Source organism: Lipotes vexillifer, unplaced genomic scaffold (assembly GCF_000442215.2).
Source record: "Lipotes vexillifer unplaced genomic scaffold, Lipotes_vexillifer_v1.1 scaffold2655, whole genome shotgun sequence".
Lineage (NCBI taxonomy): Eukaryota > Metazoa > Chordata > Mammalia > Artiodactyla > Lipotidae > Lipotes > Lipotes vexillifer.
In genome coordinates, this window is record NW_006779430.1 from 185519 (window position 1) to 203332 (window position 17814).

At 55.3% G+C, this 17814-nt stretch overlaps 1 protein-coding gene across 1 annotated transcript in view; it reads right to left on the reverse strand.

Annotated features, from left to right (window-relative positions):
• LOC103074582 (SH3 domain-containing RING finger protein 3-like) overlaps positions 1–17814 on the reverse strand; it is a 118637-nt gene that overhangs the window by 1690 nt on the left and 99133 nt on the right. The window contains exon 9 of the mRNA XM_007452604.1: positions 3042–3373. Within this exon, the coding sequence (XP_007452666.1) occupies positions 3042–3373 (332 nt within the window). The remainder of the gene's footprint in view (positions 1–3041; positions 3374–17814) is intronic.

Sequence of the window (17814 nt, forward strand, 5' to 3'; positions counted from 1 at the left end):
CGCCCAGGCTGCAGGACTGCCAGGACCAGCACCGCCCTCCCCTCACCCCGGCTTCCTGCCCATCCCCCTCTTCCAAACACCGCCCCCTTCCCTCAAGTCCCCAGGAGAGAACGCGTCGAGATCATTCCTCACGCTCCCAACATGAGTTTTAGCTTTTGCCTCAACTGCCAGATGTGAAACAAGCAACTTTAAAAGTGTAATTTGCTAGAAAAAAATTAATTTGGTGCTTCTGAGCAATCCCATGATTTAATGAGCCCGGATGGATGATGTGGGCTGAACGTCTACAAGACCAGCATTCAGTTTTCTGTCCAGATCCTTCCAAGACGCTGAAAGAAACTGATGCTCAGTGGCCCCAAAGGGCCAAGCGAACAGTGGCACCATCCTGGCGTCACACGTCAGAGACTGTCCTGAGCGGCTGCGTCAACCACAGCCACTCTGCAGACATCAGACTCACGGATCAAAGGTGCAGAACTCGAAGGGAATCCGACCGCTGCAGAGGCAGTCGCTTTGCCTGTGGGGTTGGGCATATCCTCAGAGCCCCCGTGTCGGTGCCCATGAGGGCGAGTGGTCCGGGGTTGGGGGCTGTGGTCATCACAGTGGTGTCTCTCCAGGACCTTGAAAATGATAAGAATACACCCTGGACACCAAACTCTAAGGTCTACACATGCCTTGGGTCCCTGTGGCGGCTCTGACGGATTCCCACGAACAGCGCCTGACGACGTACACGTCTCATCTGGGGGTTCCGGAAGTCCGATGTTCGACACGGCCTCACGGGGCAAAGTCGAGGGATGGAGGCTCCGGGGCAGGTTGTGTCCCCTCCCCTCCTCCAGCCCCCAGAGGCTGCGGCGTTCCGCTGGAGGCCTCTCCCTCCATCTCAAAGCCAGGACGGCAGGCCGAGCTCCTCATCCACCTGCGAGGACTCCTGAGGTCACACGGGCCGCCGCGGGGCCTGCACGACCTCTCCACTTCAGGGTCAGCTGCTCGGTCCATCTGCCACCTTATCCTTGGTTTGGGGATTAGGGCACAGACGTCTTTGGGAGCCTCCCATGACCCACAATGGACCAAAGCAAGAAACTCCTAAATCCCAACAGAGCCGAACAGCTGAGAGGCCGGCGAGAGGTGAGGACACACGGACTGGGCGTGTGAACAGGTGGGGAGGCCTGTCAATCAATGCGGAGGTGGGGGGGGCCACGGCCCTCACCACGGCCTCCCTGTCGTGTACGTCATGTCACACAGCGTCGTCTCCCATATCATCTCATGCGTTGTTACGGTTGTTTTTGCCCTTGGCGTTCACTACGCATTCATCCTTTTCCAGGTATTAATCTAGGTGTTTTGCGGCCATTATAGCCACCAGGCACTATCATCCCCATGTTGTATGTAGGGGCCGGGACTCAAAAAGCAGACACTCGTCTGGGTGAAATGGCTGTTTAAGTGCCAGGTCTTTCTCTTGCTGCAAGATTGTGATGCATGTTGGGGGCATGGACCGAGCCCAGCCTGCCCTTCATGCACAGCCCCCCTTGGTGGGCCCCCAAACAGGGGCTGGGGTGTGAGTGAGGGTGCGCTCTCCATGCAGGACTCTGGTCACAGCTGCGAGGTCAGTGTGACCCACCGGCCCGAGTCCAGGTGTTTCGGGAGCTGCCCCGGCCTGAAGGTGACGTTGCCATTGTCACGTCCTCAGCTCCGACCTGCTGGGGGCCAGTACGTGGGAGTCCTGAGGGCTGTGTGGGGTGAGGGCCGCGCTAGGCAGTAGTGGTCACTAAGGAGCTGTGCAGGGTACTGGGGGCAGGAGGGCGCCCAGGGCCCCGGGTACAATATCCCCAATTAGGATAGTCAGCTAATGGGAGTAATTCCCTGAACTTCCTAGTTAATCCTAGACTCCCATGATTTCTTTACAACAGGGTCTTTAAGCCCTTTGTGGAGTCTAGAAGTTGAGGATCTGGGAAGGCAGAAACCCAGGGGAGACACAAGAGCAGCTTCGACACGTTTAGGGGACCTGTCATTCCCCAGAGCCCCCAACTTTGGGACCCGGAGGAGGGGCCGGGACCCCCATTCAGAAATCACAGGCAGCTGGGTTGGTCCCGTGGCAGAAAGAAGGTTTTGACGTGGGAGAGCTGCCCGAAGGCGGAGGCTCCCTTGGGAAAGGAAGTGGAGGGAGAGAGGAGGGGGTGTGTGGTGTGCACTTCGTGTGTGTGTGTGTGTGTGTGTGTGTGTGTGTGTGTGTGTGTGTGTGTGTGTGTGGTGTACATGGTGGGTGTGCGTGTGACGTGTGTGGTGCGTCTCAGGCCAGACGGAAGGGCTGGCATCGGTCAGTGTGGCCGAGTGGGGGAAGGATCTGCCAGAAATGCCAGGACTGCGCGCTCAGGAGATGCTCCCCTTTTTACCGTTTAGGCAGCTCTCCCAGGAGGAGGGGCACTTAGAAAGGAAAGCGTTTCCTCCCCTGAGCGCCCTTCAGCCCTCTTTGAGGCTCTCTAAGGACCGATGACTCAAACGGGCTGGCCCACAAGCAGGACACCGGCCTCCGGCCGCTTCCACCCGAGGCCTCGGGGGACTCAGTTTCCTGACCTGGAAAACTCTACGCTGAACTCTAAGAAATTGTTGTCTTTGGCAAAAAACACGAATACCGGCCATTTCACACGGTGTAACCCTGAAGGCAGTTTGGGGCCAGGTGTCAGAGTGGGCCAAGCCTGGAAGAGCTTCCCCAGGGCGGGGCTCGCTCAGGCCTATGGGGGACTCAGCCCAGGGTCACTGCGGGTTCCTTCGGGGCAGGGGGATGCAGGTCCCTCACTCCACTGCTCGCTCTTCGGGCTCAGGACACCATCAGTTCCACCAGATTTCCAGATGGATCCCTTGTAAATACAAACTCAGGACCCAGATGGACTCAGAATGTGAAACGCGCTCCCGTTTTATCTGAGCTGATGGGATAGTGAGGGCCGCCTGGCAGGTTGAAACCCAGAAACCTGCGTCATCCCTGTTCCCCAACATGGCTCCAGACCTCACAGACCACCACACCCAGGCCCAGGAGGACGCAGGCCCACCCTTACCTCTCTCTGGGCAGCAGCTTGGGCTCGGGGCGGATGGCGGCCGCGGAGAGAGGGGCCTGCCGGGAGGGCGACGGGAAGCTCAGATCCAAGGAGCCCGCCTTCCTGTGCAGCGGCTCCAACCCCAAGGCCCCCTGCATCTCGCCCTCAACGGGGCAGGACCCGGCCCTGCCGTGGACGGACAGTGAGGACACTTCGGGCCCCACCGCGCCCTGGAGTGAGGCGTCCACCGCTGCCCGGGGGTCGTGGGTGGGAGAGGTGGACGGCGGGGAGCGCGACTTCCTCCTGGTGGACGCGCCGGCCAGCAGCTTCAGCAGCCCGGGCTTCTTGTCTTTCTGGAGAGACACACAGAACGGAGGCCAAGTGGGTTAGTTCTCCCGGAGGCGCTCGTTGTCAGCGAGGGGTGGGACCCTGTCAGGAAACTCTGAACACGGTCCCGTAAAGATGTTCAGAAGAGGAGAATGGCGGAGACGGGAAGCCTTCCCAACCCTTTCCCTCCCCAGACGTGGCACCACAGACCCGGGCCTGGAGGTGCCGATCTGACAGCAGCCCCGCCATCGCGGGACCGCGTTCCAGCCTGGAAACTTCACCTGGAGGTGGGGTGGGGGGCTGGTTATTCCACGTCAGCCGCCCCCCGCCCCGGGCTCACAGAACCCATGTGTACAGACACGGCCTCATCTGGAGGCCCTGGCAGCACCGTGTGGTCTGTGCCACAAAGGGAACCGAGGTGCGCGTGTGTGCGCACGTGTGAGTGAGTGGTGTGGAGGAGGAGTGTGTACACGCAGAGATGCTTCCAGAGCGGTGTGCTCGTCTTAGAATCTAGACAGTTCCATGACCCTCCTGCGATTTACTTTTCTGACATTGGATGCGGATTAGCTGGCACGGGGTGTGGTGTGATACAGGCAGCACACGGAGCCTGACACTGAGCTCCTGAGTCGGTGATGCCTGCCACAGAGTCTGCTCTGGTCACGGGGCCCGCCGGACCCTACGGTGGCTGGATGGGGACTCCTCTGCCCGCCCAAGCTGGGGACAGTTAGTGGTGCTGAAATCCCCTTAAAGTGTACTTAGTAAGGACGTGCATAACCTCAAGGTAAGTCAATAACACTTTAGTATGAACAAATCTGACATTTTTCTCTACTCCCAGCACTGGTACTGATAGGAAGGATGGGAGCCGATGTCCTGCATGCTGGCCACGGCTGGCACGGGCGAGCCCTGGCCTGGAGGGGTGCAGGTGTGCAGGGAACGTGTCACAGGGCAGCCCTCTTCCAACATTCAAGAGAGATCTGTGCGTGGGGCACACTTAGGAGAGCTTCGGTCATTTGGCCACCGGGGGGCGCCATGCAGATGGCTCAGAGGCGTCCCCGTCCTCCAAGTAGCGGGGCTCCTGTGGCCACCACGTGGAGGAAGCTGCTCCCAGGATGACAGTCGCCTAAAATGAGACCAGCAGCAGAGGCACTGGCTCTGGTGGACCGGTGGTCCCTGGCCCTCAGGGCCTCTGGAAGGGGAGCCACGCCGCAGCCAGACACCCAAATGCTGCTGGGTCTCAGGCAAAAAAGCCACAGGGTATCAAATGGTCAAATGCGACCCTGAAGTCCAAAACTCTGAAAAGTGATTTAACTGTATGTGTGTATGCATGTGTATGTATGTGTGTATATATGTGTTCGTGTATGTGTGTATGTATATGTATGTGTGTATGTGCAAGTGTGTGCATGGGTGTGTGCGCATGTATATGTGTGTAGTGTGTGTGTGTATACGTGTGTGCATGTATATATGTGTGTGCAGGTATGTGTACTTGTGCATGCGTGTATACATATGCGTGCATGCAGATGTGTGTATATGTGTGATGTGTGTGTATGTATGTGTGCACGTGTGTGTAAGTAAGCACACAGGTGAATAAAACTAAGAGCCACATGATGGGTCCCCAGGACTGCCAGTGGCCCTGTGGTGCCATCCACGACGGGGCGGGGGGGCATCACCCGACCCGCCTCGTCCCAGGGCTGCCCCAGAACACCATGCGGGCAGGGGACATGGCTCTGACGTTCCGGCGCCCCCGTGTCCAGCCCGGGCCGAGAGCACTTTGGGCACCGGATACGCGCCCGCCGAGGGGACGCGATGGAGGGCACGGGCTCGCCGGCGGGTGTCCTTCCTCCTGACGAGCACATGCCATCGGCGAGCGCCTGCCTCGCGGACCCACAGGAGCCCCGGGAAGGGAGGGCGCAGGAGGCCGGCGGCTGCGGGCCTGGAGCCGGGCGCCCACGCGCGGGGGGATTTCCTGTCGGTCCCCGTGGTCAGCCACCACCGGTTACCCTCCCACTGACCTCGGCGGACGCTGCCCGCCCCAGACGTCCGCGTCCACACACCCCGTGGAGCAGAGCCCGGGCTCGGGGGCCGGTCCAGCCCCTCCGGGCCGCCCTGGTCTGTGGCCGCAGCCGAGGACCTGCCGACGGGCCCCTCGCGGGCGGCGGGAGAGGGAGCGCGGCTGTGCTGGGGTTTCCCGGGCCTTCGCAGGCCCAGGCGCCGTGGGCAATCGCGCCCTGTTGCTTTTCGGGGCCACCGCTTTCCTCACAGCCCCCCTCCGCACCTGGCTTAAATTCCCCTCCCCTAAGCACGGGTCACTTTCCACCCCAGTGACCCTCTGAATGACCGAGGCTCAGTCATTTCAGCCTTGCTGGGGGACCCCAAACATCTTAACTGTGGGAACACAATGCCCCCTGTTCCCCCACCGGCTGCGGGGAGCGGAGGGCACATCTCCAGAGAAAGGGGCCCTCGCTCCCAGCTGGGCCGGCCCTTCCCCTGCGACGCCCTGGCTCCCTGTGCAGCTGACCGCCCCCACCCTGCCTGCCTCTCCCCTGACACAGCTCACCCCGGCGGGCTGTGCACTGGACGCCGGGAGCCCAGGGCAGCCCCGGTCCAGTCCCGGCTTTGCGTTTGGCTCACCGAGTGTTTAAGATCAGTGCAAGAGCTGGTTTAAACTATTACAGTCCTCACAAAAATATGATTCTGTTGCTGTTTTTATGGTGTGTCTGGATATTTTTAAACGTTTGCAAAAAAAAACAAGTTTGCAAAATCTTTAGCTCCCAATACATCTTTGCTTGTTCGCTTTTGGCAGGGCCACACAGCCAATGGGATCTTGGCTCCCCGACCAGGGATTAAACCCAGGCCTGTTGGCAGGGAAGCGTGGGGTCCTAACCACTGGACTGCCAGGGAATTCCCTGCCAATACATTTTTGTTAAATGAATAAAATCAACTTCACTTCCTGTTAACCCTTGCCTTGCCTTGGGAGAGCCCAGGGACCAACACAGGGCTCTCGGCTCCAACTGGTACAAAGAACCAATCAGGGAGTCTGATAAAATGTAGATGTGGGGCTCTGCCCTCAAGGATTCTGATTCAGCAGGTCTGAAATGGTTCTGATCTAGAACCAAGGAAGTGATCAATTAGAAGCCGATGGTCACCTGTGCAACCAGATAAGTGATTCCAGAAGACGGCAGACAGGTAAGACACAGGGAAGGGCCCAGCGTCATGGGAAGGTGATCAAAGAAGGAGACTGTGTCCCCTACCTACTAAGTGCCTCAGCCCAGGGGACAGGAGTGGGCTTAAAGTCATGCTATGAAGTGCTGGGGTGCACGGGGGTGGAGATTCTGACCCGTGTGTCTGGCTGCCTAGCTGGCTCCCAGGCGAGGCTGCCCTCCCCAGTTGTACTTTGGGTGGCAAGGGCCATCGTTTGAGTAGGAGCTCACCAGGCACAGCAGCCATGCCAGGCATAGGAATGGGTGGGAGCCAGGCCTGCAGGCATGAGAAGCTCCGGCTCTCACGCTACACACACACCTGGCTCTGCACCCTGCCTCCCATGCAAACAATGTCATTACATTAGAGAAGGGATTACAGGCGACATTAGGGGAACAAGCACACTGGCACACACTCACACACCCCGAAATAAAGTCACATCCTACTTTAAAAGAGTCATCTGGGAATCTAATATTAAAAAAAGAGAGGTTCATTCATTATAGGAAAACCGTAAAACATTTTACAAATAAGAAAATGATAGTGTCTGTCCCCAGAGGCCTTGTTTCATAAAATATTAATGGAAAAACTTGGCCAAAGGAAAAAAAATTTAAAGCTTAAATTAAGAAGTGTTGCCAGTTAAAAGTCAATTAAAATTATGGAAAAAAATTATCTCTGAAATTAAAGGAAGTCAAAGAGAATAGAATTTGATTTATAAAATGTGACATTAAATTTTTCAGGGAGTCAATTCATTTCATTAAAACGAAGTTAACCTGTAACATGGCCTATGAGTGCCATGTCCTCACCGTCATCTCCTCATTATCCTATGGTGATTAGGTGGAGAAATTACAACTAACATCACAGAAATACAAAGGAGTAACAAATTGTTACTATGAACAATTATACGCCAACAAATTCGACAACCCAGAGGGAATGGAAACATACAGTCTTCCGAGGCTGAATCATGAATAGAAAAATCTAAATAAACCAAATACCAGTAACAGAATTGAATCAGTAATCGAAAAACTTCCCCCAAACAAAGGTCCAGGTCTTGATGGCTTCACAGGTGAATTCTACCCAAGATTTAGAGAAGACTTATACCCATCCTTCTCAAATTATTCCAAAAAACTAAAGAGGAAGGAAACTCTCAAGTTCATTTTATGAGGCCAGCATTTCCCTGATACCAAAACCAGTCAAAGGCACCACACACACACAAAAAGAAAACTATAGGCCAATATCCTTGATGAATACAGATGTCAAAATCCTCAACAAAATATTAGCAAACTGAATCCAACAATACATTGTAAGGATCATACACCATGTCCAGCGGGATTCATTCCAGGGATGCCAGGATGGTTTAACATATGTATATGCAACAATGTGATACACCACATTAACAAAACAAAGGATAAAGATCATATGATCATCTCAATAAAAGCAGAAAAAGCATTTGACAAAATTCAACATACATTCATGATAAAAAGTCTCAACAAAGTAGATACAGAGGAACATACCTCAACATAATTAAGGCCACATATGACAAACCCACAGCTAAATCATACTCAATGGTGAAAAGCTGAAAGCTTTTCCTCCAAGATCAGGAACAAGACAAGGACGCCCACTATGTTCTTCAACGTAGTACTGGAAGTTCTAACTACCGCAATTAGGTAAGAAAAGTAAATAAAAGGCATCTAAACTGGAAAGGGAAAGGTAAAACTGCCACTATTTGCAGATGACACGATACTATATATAGAAAATCCCAAAGACTCCTCCAAGACACTCTTAGAACTAATTAAGTGTATTCAGCAAAGTAGCAGGATACAAAATCAATATACAGAAATCTGCTGCTGATAATGAACTATCAGAGAGACAAAGAAAGCAAACAATCCCAGGTATAATTGCATCAAAGGAATAAAATACCTAGGAATAGATTTAACCAAAGAGGTGAAAGACCTGTACTCTGAAAACCATAAGACACTGAGGAAAGTGACGGCAGATGACACAAATAAATTAAAGATATACTACGTTCATGGAAGAACTAAGGTCATTAAAATGCCCATACTACCCAAATCAGTCTACAGATTAAATGCAATCCCTATCAAAATTCTTATGGCATTTTCCACAGAACTAGAACAAATCCCCAAATTCATATGGAAACATAAAAGGCCCTGAATAGCCGAAACAATCTTGAGAAAGAAGAACAAAGCTGGAGGTATCACAGTCTCAGATTTCAGGCTATACTACAAAGCGACAGTAGTCAAAACAGTATGTTACGGGCACAAAAACAGCTCCGTAGATCAGTGGGACAGACTAGAGAGCCCAGAAATAAACCCACACTTATATGGTCAATTAATCTATGACAAAGGAGGCAAGAATATACAGTGGGGAAAAGACAGCCTCTTCAATAAATGGTGCTGGGAAAACTGGACAGCTACATGAAAAAGAATGAAAGTGGACCACCTTCTTACATCACATACAAAAATAAACTCAAAATGGATTAAAGACTTAAATGTAGGACCTGAAACTATTATAAGACTCCTAAAAACATAGGCGTATGCTCTTTGACATCAGTCTTAGCAAGATTGTTTTTGGATCTGTCACATCAGGCAAGGGAAACAAAAGCAAAAATAAACAAACAGAACTACATCAAACTAAAAAGCTTTTGCATAGCAAGGGAAACGACCAACAAAATGAAAAGGCAGCCTACTGAATGAGAGAAGATATTTGCAAATCATACATTCAATAAGAGGTTGATATCCAAAATATAAAGAACTCATCCAACTCAATATAAAAAAAAACCCCAAACAACCCAATAAAAAAATGGGCAAAGGACCTGAATAGACATTTTTTCGAAGAAGACATACAAAGGGCCAACAGACATATGAAAAGATGCTCAATATCACTAATCATCAGGTAAAAGCAAATCCAAACGACAATGAGACATTACCTCACACCTGTCAGAACGGCTATTATCAAGAAGAAAAGAAATAACGAGTGTTGGTGAGGGTGTAGAGAAAAGGGAACCCTTGTGCACTGTTTGTGGGAATATAAATTGGTGCAGCCACTGTGGAAACAGTATGGAGGTTCATCGGGTAATTAAAAATAGAACTACCATACGATCCAGCAATTCCACTTCTGGGTACTTATCTGAAGAAAACAAAAACAGTAATTAGAAAAAATATATGTATGTACCCCTTGTTCACTGCAGCACTATTTACAATAGTCAAGATATGGAAACAACCTAAGTGCCCACTGATAGATGAATGGATAAAGAAGATGGGGTACAAACGTATATATACAATGGACAACAATGTGTATATATACACTCAGCCATAAAAAAAATGAAATCTTGCCATTTTCGACAACACGGATGGACCTGGAGGGTATTATGCTAAGTGAAATAAGTCAGACAGAGAAAGACAAATACTGTATGATTCCATGTGTATGTGGAATCTAAAAAACAAGACAAATGAAGAAATAATCCAAAACAGAAACAGAGTCACAGATACAGAGGACAGACTGTTGGTTGCCAGAGGGGACGGGGTTGGGGGAGGAGAGAAATAGGTAAAGGGGATTAAGAGGTTCAACTTCCAGCTGTAAAATAAATAAGTCACAGGTATGTGATGTACACATAGGGGACGTAGTCAATAGCACTGCAACAACTTTGTATGGTGACGGATGAAAACTGGTCTTCTCGGGGTGAACATTTCATAATGTGTAAAAATATCAATTCACTATGTGGTATACCTAATATGATATAATATGGGATTTTAATTTTAACTCAGAAAAGTCTAAAGTCCAAAGTCTCATCTAAATATCATCTAAATCAGATGCGGGTGAGCTCGAGCTATGATTCATCCTGAGGCAAATTTCCTCTCCAGCTGTGAGCCTGTGACACCAAACTAATTGCATGCTTCCCAGATGCAAAGGTGAGGGAGGCAGAAAACGGACATGCCCACTCCCCAAAGGAGAAATGGGAAGACGAGGGAGTGACAGGTCCAAACCTTAGCCAGGCAAGTTCCACTGGATCCCAAGTTGGAGAACCATCCTCTTTGGCCAGCGCCTCTCCCCCAGGCCCGCCCACACCCCCAGCTTTGGTCAGAGGCCACCCCTGAACAGCCTTGGGGGCCTTCATCCCTTTCCCGGAAGAAGACTGCATGTTTGCAGCCCAACGGCCCTGTGGTCTCTGGTCCTGCAGAACCCAAGGAGCCCCACAGCCGTCCTCCCCGCCACCCTGCTTCCTCTGACCCCCGAAGTTCAGGCTGGCAGAGTCGTTGGTGCTTTAATCCCACCTCTATTCCTGGCTCGGCTGCGACGGCTGGTTACGTGCATGAGTTGCACCCGTGGTCTCTTTATCAAATGGTGGTTTGGCCACATCCCTGGCATCTCTTCAGAGCACACCTTCTCGTTTTGTGCAATATGGTGAGGCTAAGGGTTTTCCAGATGTCCAAGCTCCGGTCCTTTTTGGTTAACAATCAACTCACGTCTTTCCTCTTGTGTTTAACTGCCAGCCACCAGGAGGAACCAAGCCTCTCCTTCAATGCTGCTCAGAAATCTCCTCAGCTAAATATCCAGCATCGACCTCCTACAAGACACGAGGACACGGCTAGGCTGCTCTCTTTGCCGCTTTCTAACCAGGGCTGCCATTAACGGTAGCACGTTCCTCCTTCCACCTGGATGTCCTTTAGCATTCACACACCTACCAGAGTCTGTTCACGACCACTCGCGAAGGACCCTCGCCAGAACTGCCTTTAAGGCCACACGTCAAGCCCCCCAGCCTCTCTCCGTCGCCTGTTCCAGAGCGGCTTCTGCATTTTCAGGCTCTGTAACAGAAGCCCCGGCCACATTCACGGAACCAAAATCCGTATCGGTTGCCTCAGGTGTCCATAACCAAGTACCACAGCCTGGGCGGCTTAATCCACAAGCCTGTCTTTTCTCGCCGTTCTGGAGGCTGGGGGTGCCAGCATGGACGGGCCCTTGGTGAGGACCCTCCTGGCCTGCAGACGGTGCCGTCTGTCAGGTGGTCACGTGGCCTTTCCTCATGACCCATCTAACCCTAATTACCCCCCAAGGGCCCCCCCACACTGGGGCGTCAACTTATGAATTCTGGGGGGACACAGACATCCAGTCTGAAAGGGCCACAGTTACCTCAATGAGAGAGAGGAAATTCAAGTCCAGAGAGACGACGGGGACGGACCCCGGTCTCCGGATGCAGAATCCCAGACTCTCTCCGGCCACCTCACCGCCTGTTCCCGTGGCCGCTGGTGCGTGATGCGGAGGCTTTGCTCGTCCTTCACCCTCCAGGCCCTACTCTGCCCAGTGCCCCAGGGCCTTACTCAGTGTTTGCTGAGCCCACCCAGTCCCCAGCCAGCGCCCCCGGAGCACAATCACACGTCCAAGGCTGACCTGGCCCCAACTCGCCCTCAGCTCAGGCTGGAGCTCCTTGGACCAAGCCCCACCTTCTCTGCAGAATGCTCTCCTGCCAGCCCTGGGCTCCCGCACCCGCTGTCCACCAGACGCTGGCGGTAACCGAACACCTCACCCTCTGACTTATGAGCAGCAGCACCCTGCGTACCCCCATCTGGCCCAGAGATCGCCCCGCCCCATGTTCAACGAGGGTCATGGTGTGGCCTGCACTCGTCACCAGCCCCCACGGCAGGAAACCTGGGCAGTGGACCCTGGGTGCCACCTCGAGATCCAGTTCAGCCGCTCTGGGGCAGCCAGGTCACCTCTCCTGTGACCCCTGGTCCATCAGAGGAGCAAGCGCTGGCATCCCCGACTCCTCAATGTCCCACGGGCCGTCCTGGCCTCCCGTGGGCAGGACTGAGCAGCTTGCACCCTGGGGCCCAGCCCAGCCCGGCCAGCACCCCGAGAGGGCCCTGAACGCGGGATCAGAGCCTGGTGGTCCAGCCTCTGCCGTGTAGCCCCGTGATGCTGTCACTGCGCCCGGGGCAGGACCAGGCGCCCTGGGTGGCGTCACAAAGGCCACCACAGGGCAGGCGCCGTGGCCGGTGCTCTGCGAGGGTGGGAGGCCTGTGGCCATGTACCTTCCACAGGGGCCAGAGCCCAGGCCAGGACCCCATGCTGAAGGGCAGGGGCCACACCGCCTGGCTCTTCTCCTGCCTCCCAGCCGGGTGCCCTTGAATGCGTGCTTGTGTTTCCTGGGCCTCAGTTTCCTCACCTGTGGAGTCGGGGGCAATGACGGCACCTGCCCGAGAGAGCTGTCTGGGGACGGGATGAAATAAGACATGTGAGACGTTAGCCTGCTGTCACCAGCACCCTCTCCGTCACCATGGTTACCACACAGCCGTTTGGAGCCTTCTTTCTGCAGCAGCCAGTCTGTCCAGTGGTACATGAGTCTCCCTCCACAGCTCCATCTTACTGTTTCGGGAGGAAGGTACTGCTCCTCAGCCAAAGGAAGCGCGCCAGGATCTTTTCCTTCTAAAGCAGCGGTCCTCACAGGTAGTGAGTTTGAAAACGCACTTCCCACGTACTACGATGACACACGTGGTGGAACGGACCCTCCCCAGTGCTGTGCTGCAGGGGCCGTCAGCAAACCCGGAGCAGGAAGGAGAACGGTCTGAAGGTCTGTCCCTACCCGGATGTGTCACGTGCTGGGCCGTGAAGGACCTCAGGGGTCTGAACCAAGGTGGCTTCTGGGCTCTGTGAAGCCCCTGGATTTGCCAGGCTGGGCATGGGTAGCTTCTCAAAGCAGGCCATGCCCCTCCCCGGTGTTAAGAGGCTGATGGCGTGATTCAACTGAGAAAAAAGGAGGTGAAGGGCAGTGGGTGTGCAGGTCTGACCGGCGGAAGGCATGGACGGGGCCACGGGCCACCTGCACCCAGGCCGCTGCCGCGACATCAGCGGGAGCCGGAGGCCAGGCTCTTCGGGGACAACAGAGACAACAGGGCGTACTCTGCTCTCAGTCTGAGAGCCCCAAACAGGAGCAAGCTGTGACAGACGAGAACTCAAGGAAAGAGGGAGGTCACATGTCACCCTGGGTGACGTGGCCAAGGGAAGCTTCCAGACGCGGCCACGGTGCTGTCTCTCCTCCCTCGTCTGCCTCACGTGGCCCCTCTTGTAGGATCCGCGTCCCTGCTGTTTGCCGGGGCCTGCCACGGCTCCAGCCGCACCCAGGGCTCGAAGACGCCGCCAGCTCACCCTTGAGCAGAGACCACGGAGGGGATGCACGAGTGTCTGACCAACAGCCGACTGAGGTGCCGGCCAGCAGCCAGTGAGCGACCCGCAGGTGGCCCCGGCCCGGCCGGCACAGCGTCCAGGCCTCCCTCCGCTCAGCCGAAGCCCAGCCCCGGAGCAGAATCATGACAACCCAACGGGAGATGTTCTCCCACGCTGAGGTGCGGGAAGTTGTTGCGGCCTCTACGTGAGTTAACTTGAGTTTTGTGCTGACTAAACGGCCTGTGTGTGACCTGTCAAACACACACTGCACGCCGGCTTTAATTATGAAAGAAAAGGGTGCCCTGACCAGGAGTAAAGAACGTCCATGTTATAATAAAGACTGGGGCTTCCCTGGCGGCGCAGTGGTTAGGAATCCGCCTGCCAATGCAGGGGACACGGGTTCGAGCCCTCGTCCGGGAAGATCCCACATGCCGCGGAGCAACTAAGCCCGGGAGCCACAGCTACTGAGCCTGCGCTCTAGATGACCAACAGCCGACTGAGGTGCCGGCCAGCAGCCAGTGAGCGACCCGCAGGTGGCCCCGGCCCGGCCGGCACAGCGTCCAGGCCTCCCTCCGCTCAGCCGAAGCCCAGCCCCGGAGCAGAATCATGACAACCCAACGGGAGATGTTCTCCCACGCTGAGGTGCGGGAAGTTGTTGCGGCCTCTACGTGAGTTAACTTGAGTTTTGTGCTGACTAAACGGCCTGTGTGTGACCTGTCAAACACACACTGCACGCCGGCTTTAATTATGAAAGAAAAGGGTGCCCTGACCAGGAGTAAAGAACGTCCATGTTATAATAAAGACTGGGGCTTCCCTGGCGGCGCAGTGGTTAGGAATCCGCCTGCCAATGCAGGGGACACGGGTTCGAGCCCTCGTCCGGGAAGATCCCACATGCCGCGGAGCAACTAAGCCCGCGAGCCACAGCTACTGAGCCTGCGCTCTAGAGCCCGTGAGCCACAACTACTGAGCCCGCGAACCACAACTACCGAAGCCTGTGCTCTAGAGCCTGTGCTCCACAACGAGAAGCCCACGCACCGCAACGAAGAGTAGCCCCCGCTCGCCGCAAATAGCGAAAGCCCACGTGCGGCAACAGAGACCCAACGCAGCCAAAAATAAAAAAATAAAGTTATAAAAAGAAAAAGTAATAAAGATGAACCATTCCCGGGACGCCAGCACTGGTCCTCCATCCACTGTAAGCCTCCCTCCCCAGGGGCCAAGGCCACGCTGACTCAGTACGTGCTGGCCTGTCGTTTTTTTCAACCTTGAAGGAATGCATCCCTGGCTTGATGTTCTTTGTTCTGACGAGACAGAAAACTGCTGAAAAGCCTGCTTCTCCAGGGCAGCTCCTCAGGCTACCTGAGAGGCTGTCTTCCGGGCTAGAGTCCTCAGTCTGGCTCAAGGAAAACCCTTTCCTATCCCTAGCAGAGACTGTTTATTGATTATTTTCATCACCAAAAGTGAAAGCTGTTCTACACAACTGAGGCTGGGTGTGTGTTACACGGCAGACTTCACGAGATGCCTCCGAGATTCCCCGTCCCAGACCCAGCAGCAGGGTCGGGGTGCTGGCGGCCCTGCCCTCTGACGTGACCTTACCCGGGAGCTTCACAGGCACACGCACACGCCTCGAGCACAGGCACTGCAGTTAACAAGTGTGGGACGGAAAAACGAAAGCACCTCCCGACAGACTTCCTTGGGACAGTTTACAGAAGTTCTGGGAACAGGTACAGGTAACAGATGAGAAGAGCCCCGTGCGGAAGGAAGCCCAGAACTGAACTTCAGCATAGTTTTACTGGAAACACCAAGACCTCCAGACAACCTACAGCCACGACCAAACCGCAGGGCCCTGAAGTCCCAGGTCACACCCCGATGGGGCCTCGGGAACTGGAAGGCCTGCCTTGATTCGGAGGCAGGACGCATTGCCAGACGCCCGGGGACTCCAACCACGCAGGTCTCAGAGCATCAGAGGAGCAGAGCCGGAGCTGCAGGGACAGGTGCGACGCTGAACGAGACCGTCCGCGGCTGCTCTGGGCCACTCCTCGCATCAGGAGGCTCATCTCCCCTGTGCATCGGAGCCCCCGCGGCCCTCCTCTCGCTGTCAGGGATGGAGCACGCAGGGGTCTCTCCCTACGGGCCTCTCTCAGCCTTATAACCATCCCAGTAGCATCACTGGGGGTGGGCAGAGCAAGCAGGGCCCCCCGGGTGAAGAGGCGTCCTCTGAAGGCCCACCCGGAAGGAGGGTTCCGTGGGGCTGGGGTCCCATCGTTTCGGTCTCCACCTCCTGCGGGGAGAAGCCCTCAAGGAGGCGGAGGGCAGCCGCTCGCCCGCCACGTGTCCGGTTGGAAGGGGGCCCTCAGCAAGGCGGGCACAGCGTGAGGCTGACCCACAGGGCCTCCAGATTCTTTCCGACGGGCAGAGGCTGACGCGCTCTTTGGCGGTTAGGCTGTGCCTTTGTGGAGGAGGGGGGAGCGACTTTCTCTCCTCTGAGTCAGGTCCCAGCAGCCATCACGTGATGTGGGCTTGTGCCCCCCCAAGGCCCCCCCTTGGGGAAGGATTTCCAGCCTCCCTCAGCCCTTGCACAGCAGAGCCAAGCTTCACACGAAAGGTCAGGGACTTGTGCGTTGGGTCTCCTTGTCTGAGCCGCTGGAAGAATCCCAGCACCTTGCTTCGGGTTACATTACAGCTGCCAGGGACTCGTCTGAATGTGAGCTCATCTGACCTTCACCCGAGTCCCCCGGGGCTCCAGGCCGGCAGCCCTGGTGTCCCCTGAGGATGTGGCACCTCGGATGCTGGCAGGCCTGGCGTGAGCGAGAGCTGGGAAGGCTTCTCTGCGGTGGGACTTTCTGGAGCCTCCACTGTGCCAATAAGCTAATCTTTAAATTTAAATGTTATCTTGTAGGAACACGTAACGACAAATGTACTCTTTTAGCGAGGTTGTAAGTGACCACGCTGTCTGGTAGACACCGTAGGGGCATTCACCGTAGGGACAGTCATCGGCGGATCTCTAGAAATAACTCACCTTGCTTCACTGAAGCTTTATAAATGACCTTAAGTTTCAGTAAAGCAAGCCAAGTTCTAATAAGCTGGGTTTTCCTGCAGGAGTTTTTAATTTTTTATTTATTTTTTGGTGGGCCTGGGGCTCTTCTGAAAATGAAGGGAGGGTTCTGACGATTTGGAAAGGTAACATCCACCCAGCCCGGTGCAGGGAGGCCCCTAACACTGCTCACAGTTGCTCTGCACACCGCCGGCTCCCCACGAGGGTGACCCTGTGGCCAGGAGACGCTCGCGACCACGGGTGGAGATATTTCCGGCTATTGCGGCGGGGGTGACATGAAGCTGAGGTCCTGCAGGTAGAAGCCGGGGCTGCTCCGGGTCCTCCAGCGCGGGACTGCGCGGGCGTCAGGCTCCCTCCCCAACAGCGGCCTGGGGCAGATGCTGGCCGGTGGCCTTCAGCACCCAGGCCGGCTCGCATCCCGTGCTCCCCCACCCTTGGCTCCGCGACCTGGGGGCTCAGGAGCTGAACCTGGAACAGCTCTTGGAGGGTGGGGGCCAGTGGACCCTTTGCATGGGTTGCCTCGGGGGGCGAGGAGGTGAAGAGAGAATGATCCAGGAGCCCTTGCAGAGCCACAGAGAACACTGGAAGGTGCTAGTCTGCTGGGACGCGGGGAGGGGGCCAGCTGGGCCGACTCTGGGAAGGCCACGGAGCTCTCCGGAGTCGCCCCAGCCCAAGCGCTAGGGACCCCAGGCCTCCGGAGCCACCCACGGCCCTGCCTCCTGCAGCAGCAAAGAGGTATCTGCGGCACTTTGGACAAGGGCCAGGGCCAGGGCCTGACGCTGCCCAGGGAGGGCCCCGCATCTCCCCTGCCCCCGGCGGCTGCCCGTGGTTCTGAGGCCGACGACACGGGCCCAGTGTCGTTCTGACTGAAATCCCACCCCCAGGCCAGCACGGGCCTTGCTCACAGTGCCACGTGTCCTGCTCTCGGTTGTGCCCACGTTTTCCATCGACAGGGTGCCACACCCGTCGTGGAAACAGCCCCCTGCCCCAAGCTCTGCTAGGACCTCACCAGGCAGACATCCACGATCAGCTCATACCCAAACG